Source organism: Crocuta crocuta, unplaced genomic scaffold, assembly GCF_008692635.1.
Source record: "Crocuta crocuta isolate KB4526 unplaced genomic scaffold, BGI_CrCroc_1.0 scaffold149, whole genome shotgun sequence".
Classification (NCBI taxonomy): Eukaryota; Metazoa; Chordata; class Mammalia; order Carnivora; family Hyaenidae; genus Crocuta; species Crocuta crocuta.
The window spans coordinates 5,022,461-5,029,150 of NW_027551561.1; the positions used below are offsets into that span (position 1 = coordinate 5,022,461).

General features: G+C 55.0%; 1 protein-coding gene across 1 annotated transcript in view; it reads right to left on the bottom strand.

Annotated features, from left to right (window-relative positions):
- The window catches only part of SLC13A2 (solute carrier family 13 member 2), a 24,078-nt gene extending 17,679 nt beyond the window's left edge, over positions 1-6,399 (bottom strand). Inside the window, exon 1 of the mRNA XM_077749710.1 lies at positions 6,298-6,399. Coding sequence (XP_077605836.1) covers positions 6,298-6,399 — 102 coding nt within the window. The remainder of the gene's footprint in view (positions 1-6,297) is intronic.
- Between the last annotated feature and the right edge of the window lie 291 nt (positions 6,400-6,690).

Below are 6,690 nucleotides of genomic sequence, written 5' to 3' on the forward strand. Positions count from 1 at the left end.
CCCTACCCCCACCTTTGCCCCCACTCGCTACCCCCCACTTCCAACTCAGGACCAAGCCGTGAAAGCCAACTATGCATCCTTAACCCATCACACGGGATGCGCCGCGTCTGTCAGCCCCCGGCCAGCCTCCCCGGCCAATAGCCTCCGGTCAGGGCACACCCGAAGCCTCCCCTTTTCCACTTGAACCCGTTCCCACCCCCCTCCTGCCTTGGAGGCTCCGCTAAAAGCAAGCGATGGTGGCTGACTCCCTCCCTATCCTTTGCCTGATCTCATTTGGGAGATCTTTGTTTATTTCTGCACCGTAATGGGAATGAGGGGGTGCCATCATCTTCTGTTCTAAGAGGCCGAAAGGAAACAATGGGGCTCTGAGTGTCAGAGAAGACAAGCTGCCGGGGGGTGGGGGGGCGGCGGAGCCCTGACCTCACAGTCTGGGACGAGGCCAGGCCTGCCTGTGTCCACCAACGACCAAACCAGCAGGCAGGAGCGCAATGAGCCAAGCGCTCCCACACTCCGTGGGTTTGATCCCTGCCACAGCCCCGGGGCCTCGCTGCTGGATTAGATCCAGGAAACTGTACTGTTTGAGATTCTGCCTTGCTTTCCCATTCTTGACCTTCACTGAGCAGGCGCTGATAGGTCACACTTTGGTCATTGGGGCACAAATCCAAGCCAGGGAGATTTCTCTCTCTCCTCCAGGGACTCCCCTAGCCTTGGAGGCTGGCTCCTTCTAATCCTGCTCCTGAGCCCCGCAGAGGCCAGAAGCCTGTCTCCACCTAGTCCCAGTGCTGCTGGTGGCCACAATTTGGATTCCACCTCACTGCTCCTGTGGGGGTGACCAGCCGCCCCCCACCTTCCTGCCTCGTAGGCGGGAACACTGAGGCCCCCTTGTGAGGACAACGGCCCATGTGAACAGAAGTCATCTCTGGAAAAGAAGTGCCTGGGGCCAGGGGCGCCTGGGTGGGTTGTCAGTCGGTTAAGCATCTGACTTCGGCTCAGGTCATGATCTCAGACTCTGTGGGTTCGAGCCCCGGGTCAGGCTCTGTACTGACAGCTTCGGAGCCTGCTTCGGATTGTGTGTCTCCCTCCCCTGCTCGCACTCTGTCTCTCTCTCTCAAAAATAAATGAACATTAATAAATTAACAAAAGAAGTGCCCGGCGCTAGTTGTGTTCCAGGGGTTAGGAATTCAGAGAAGACGCAGAGGGTCCAGCGAACCCCTCAGAGGGGAGAAGGCCAGTGAGGCAACACTACTGTCCATGCTGCAAAGTGGATTTGAACCCACATCTATCTGGCTCCCAAATCCCTGTTTTATGCCCTGGACCCTGCCTTCTTGACCGAGGGCCAGGAAGTCTCAAAAGATCGAGGTGGGCCCCGGAACTGAGGTCCAAATTCCTTGTACAGTCTTTATGCCCGGGGTGAATCATCCGAGTCCTGCCCCGTCTCCGGGATTCAGGGACAGCTCATGGTAAGGGTGTTTTAATTACACAAATTTCAAAGCGCACACGTGCCCGTACACAATGTACTGTTCTCAAGAATATTCTAGAAGCGCAGCTGATTCAGATGAAGAAATCCTGCCCTCTGCTCTTCTTGTAAATACGATCTAGATTTCAGCTAAGCTCTGTCCGGGCCAACATGGTGCCCCTAGGAGACTGTTTTTTACAGATGGGCCCATCGAGTCCCGGGGCGGGGCGGGGCACCTGCATTTTGACCCTAAACTCCTTCCCCTGGCTTCGCAGGGCTGACGACATTGGCGGGCTTCCCCCTGCCTCTCTAAGTGAATTTACACCGTCTTGTCCTCACTGTCCCCCACGCCACACTGGCTTCTGTTTATCCCTTCACCTTGCCAAGCTCACCCTTGCCCTTGGGCTTCTGCAGCTCCCGCTGGGCCTGGACAGCTCTTCGCCCAGAGCTGTGCTTGCCTGGGTCTTACTTGCCATTAGGGTCCCAGGGTAAGTGTCATTACCCCAGGAGGCCTTCCTTGACCACCTTATCCAGAGCAGCATGTCCCTTATGGTTTTCACAACAAGGACAGTGGACGCTTTTGTGTGTCTTCCCCCTGCCCCCCGCCCCACAGCCCCCACCTCCCAAGCAGTCCCTGTCACATAGTACACGTTCCCTAATGAGGGAACGAATGGGTGAATGAAGGGACGGACGTAAGGTTACTGGCTCACCGATGGGCCTCTTCACTGTCTGGTTACATACAGGGTTGGGGGAGCAGTGAGGACGTCCCAGGCCTCACTGTCCCCACATTGGTGCCTGATGATCTGGCTAAGAAGTTTCCCCTGGGTTCATTGATAACCCATGTTATGCCTTTTGGAAAAATCAATGAAGGCTCTGACCTGCCTCGCTCTAGAACAAGCATCTGCTGCTTCCACAGAGGGTGACGAGCATTTCAAGGATTCTGCGGCTCTTCCTCGAACGCCCCCCACGATTCCAGCCCCCACACCTTTGCTGCTGCCCCTGTCGCCACCCGGCCTGCCCTCTATGGATGCCTCTGACTGTTGGAATCTCACTCGGCCTTCAGGGCCCAACTCAAACATCACCTGCTGCGGATTCTCCCCTGACTTATTTGGAAGGGTTTCCTCCTTCCTCTGAGCTCCTTGGCCTTCTGGCTATACCTCTGGGTGACCACCGATGGCACTTCTACCCTGACAGTCACTGGAGAACAGCACCCTGGGTTCCTTCTCAGGAACCCCCGGCCCAGAGCAGGAGCCCCCACAGACATCCCTGGCGGCACCAGAGCGGAAGGACTGGCCGATGGCTGGACGGACGTGAGGGCAGGTGGCTTAAGAGGTGACTCACAATAAGGCCACCGCCCTGTATCCCTGGACAGCCCCAGGCAGAGATCCCCAAGGCCAGCTTCCAGGTTAGACCTGGACTTTCTCTAGCTGGGACGTTAGACAAAGTACTTGACTACCCTGGGCCTCAATTTATATGACTGTAAAATGGGGTAATAGTAGTAACCTCATAGTAACTGAGAAGATATTGTGAGAAATAAATGTGCTAGTGCTTTGCAGTGTTTGGCACAAAGACGGGCACGTAAACTCTACTCAGTAAACGTCAACTATTATAACTATTACAACACAGACACCAGTCTGAGCCTAGTCTGGGGCTCCCTTTTCCCACTTCAGGACCCAGAGGCATAGGAAGCTTGGGGACTCACTGCAGACAGCAGGGACTCAAGACTCCGCTTTGCCCACATTCATGCATTCATTCGACAGGTATTTGTTGAGCACCTACTATGTGCCAGCTACCAGGGACTGTGCAAGGAAAAAAGACAAAGTCGCTGCTCTCACGGAGCCTGTACTCTAGTATAGAGAGTTAGAGAATAAAGAGAAAAGAAACAAATTCATCAGGGATGACTGGGTGGCTCAGTTGATTAAGCGTCTGATGCTTGGTTTCAGCTCAGGTTATGATCCTGTAGTTCATGGGTTCGAGCCCTGCATAGGCCTTTGCACTGCCAGAGCAGAGCCTGCTTGGAATTCTCTCTGTCTCTCTGTCTCTCGAGAGGTTTTAGGGCTGGCCTGGTGGCAGTCAGAGAAGGCTTTTTCTGAGGAGGTGCATTTAGGCTGAAACCTAAGGAATGAGAAGCACTCATCTGGGAAAGAACATTTCAAGGCAGGGGGATGCGCAATTTGAGGAGCACAGAGAAAGCTGGTGAGACCGGGACAGAGTGAACGAGAGGTAGGGTACGAGGCATTAGAGACTAGGGGGTCTGCCCTCTAGACCCTAAGAGGTTTGGGTTTGGCTTCAAGTTGGACAGGAAGCCTGTGTAAGGGCTTACGCAGGGCAGTGGCTGGGTGAAGAATGGTCCTGGGAACAGGGAGAGCAGGGCTATGGTGGCCTGGAGTCACATGCGGGCAGCGGCAGGTGATTCCATTCAGAACGTTTTGTGGAGGGGGCATTGTGGTGGCTCAGTCATTAAGCATCTGACTTCAGCTCAGGTGGTGATCTCCCAGTTCGCGAGTTCGAGTCCCATAGCAGGTGAGCTGGAGCCCCACTTCCGGTGAGCTCTGCTTCTCTCTCTCTCTCTGACACTTCTGGGATTCTTTCTGCCCCTTGCTCACTTATGCCCTCTCTCTCTCTCTCTCAAAAAAATATTTCATGGATATCGAGTCAACAGGACCCCCTGGTGCCATGTGGAAATGAAAGGAAAAGCGGAGTCAGGAATGGCTCTAGGGGCACCTGGTTGGCTCAGTCGGTAGAGCATGCAACTCTTGATCTTGGGGTTGTGAGTTCAAGCCCCATGTTGGATATAGAGAATACTTAAAAATAAAATCTTTTTTTTTTTTAAATTTTTAAAAATGTGTATTCATGTTTGAGAGACAGAGCATGAGCGGGAAGGGGCAGAGAGAGAGGGAGACACAGAATCTGAAGTAGTCTCCAGGCTCTGAGCTGTCAGCACAGAGCCCCACGTGGGGCTCAAACTCACGAACTGTAAGATCATGACCTGAGCCGAAGTCGACACTTAACCGACTGAGCCACCCAGGGGCCCCAGAGATTGGAGCTGTCGTAAGGAAAGACACGTGCGGAGCAGACAGATTTCGAGGCCTTCGTTGTGAGAGTCAGAGACAGCCGGCCTCCGGAGGGGGATGTGGGATGCAAGGAGGGTTTGGTTTTTAAGGTGAGAGATAGCGTCCCAGGTTTGTATGCTAATGGAAGAGATTAGGCAGAGAGGGAGAAATTGATGAGGCAGGAGAGAGAGAGAGAGAGAGAGAGAGAGGGAGAGGATAATTACAGGAGCAAGGCCCCGGAGAGGAGCTGGTATCCAGGGCCCCACTGGAGGGCCAGGAGCAGTTCATCTGAGTCAGGACACAGGCAGGCAGCCTGACTGGGCGCAGCCCAGGGAAGTCGGGAGCCCTGACGCACCGCTCTCCCGCCAGGAGATCTGCCTTCTAGTTCTGACTCGGGCTTTCCTGTGTGACGCTGGGCAATTACTGGATCTTTCTGGGCTGTACTTACCTGGGGGGCAAAATGGGAATCACGGCCCCTTGTCTGTCCTTCCTCCCGTAGTTAACACACTTGGCCCAACCTGAGAACCCATCCGATGGGTCCCCAGCACAGAGATGTCACTGGCTTTGGCCTGAGACGAGAGTGACCTCAAAGATCAGCCAGGCCTTATCACTTACCAAGTGTCAGGGGCCCAGGAGCTGGGCCCCTCCACTCCCAGTCCCTCACCCCTTTGGGATACCACGAACAAAAAGCCTGCCTCGATTTCCTTATCTGTACCAAGAAAAGAGCTAGTGGGCAGTGCTGGGATTGTGGGGTGGGGCCGGAGCTGGGATTCGATTTCGGGAAGCAGCAGGGTGGAGAGAAGTCAGCACAGCCTTTGGAGCTAGACCACACCCCCAGCGCAGCCACTTTCTAATTCTGTGACCTGCTATGAAGCTTGAACTTCAAGACCCTCCTCCTGAACTGACCTGTCCCAAAGCCCCATAATCTCAGATTCATAATTTTATGTTCTTTTCCTTACAAGGTGGCCCCCAACGTGTATAATCTCCAAGCTCCATGAAACCAGGATCTGCGTTGGGATGCGGGTAAGTGACCTAGCCTCACTTTTCCCATCTGTAAAATGGGACAGTCAGACCCACCTCTTAAGATGAGAGGAAGGGTCCATGGTGGGGGGAAGGGGGGGCAAAAGATGAGAGGAAGGGTTACTGGGTGCACAGTACAGGGTTTGTGGTGGGGGCTCCAATAAATGGGAGCCAAAGTATGGCACCTGCTGCCCGGTGGAGGGAAGCAGGAGGCTGGGGTACCTCTCCCTCCATCCGGGGTATGGGGTCTACGGTGCCAACTGGCCGAGTCCTGTCCGTCCGGTTCCCACTCCTCTCCCTCCGCTGACTTAGCCTTTAGGATCCAGGTGAGCTCTTTCTCTTTCTGTTTACATTCTTAAAGGCGCAAACTGCCTGAAGCCAGCTTCCTTCTACCCCCTTCCTGCCCCTGTCTCGCGCCCCACTGAGCCCAGTCCAGGGCTGGGGGAGCACACAGTAGGCAGATAGCCCCCTCGGCTGCCACCTGCACCTTCTTTGTGGAACTGGCTTCCTGTCTCTCAGGGCAGTAGATTTCGAGTGCATCTGAGCAATTGACATTGGGCCACTGCTGCCGAGTGCCAAGCCAAAGCCTCCTTTGCCCTCGTAAGCCTCAGCCTCAGGAGGGCCAGGTCATAGTCTCTCGTTCCCAGGAGAGGGGGTGCTGAGTGGGCTCTGCTGGTCCTAAGGTGCCCAGCTATTGCCCAGAAGCTTTGCCGCCCCCCCCCCCGACCCTTTTGGAGTTTGTCTGTGCCCAGAACCCCAAGGCCTTACCTTCATGGGGATGAGGATGGGCAGAGGCAGCAGGAAAATGGGCAGCAAGTACACAATCAGGTAGGAGCGATAGGCCCACAGGCCCTGCCAGCAGGTGGCCATGGTGTGGACCCACGAGGGCCGCTGGAGCCGCTGTCTCCGGGATCCAGGGAACGGAAGGAGCGGCGCAGCGGGTAGGCGGCCGGCCGGGGCAAGTTTATATAAAGCCGGCTGAGTGTTAACCATTGACCCGCACTGGCAGTCAGACAGTTTTTGGAGTCCAGGAGGTGAGAGAAAGGAGGAGGGACCTGCGGGAGGTGTAAAGATCAAGGAAGACTTTGCAAAGGAAGGGAGCGGTTGAGATCAAGGAATAAAAGCTCTGGGTTCTTTCAAGAAGTTAAGCCCCAGGTTAAC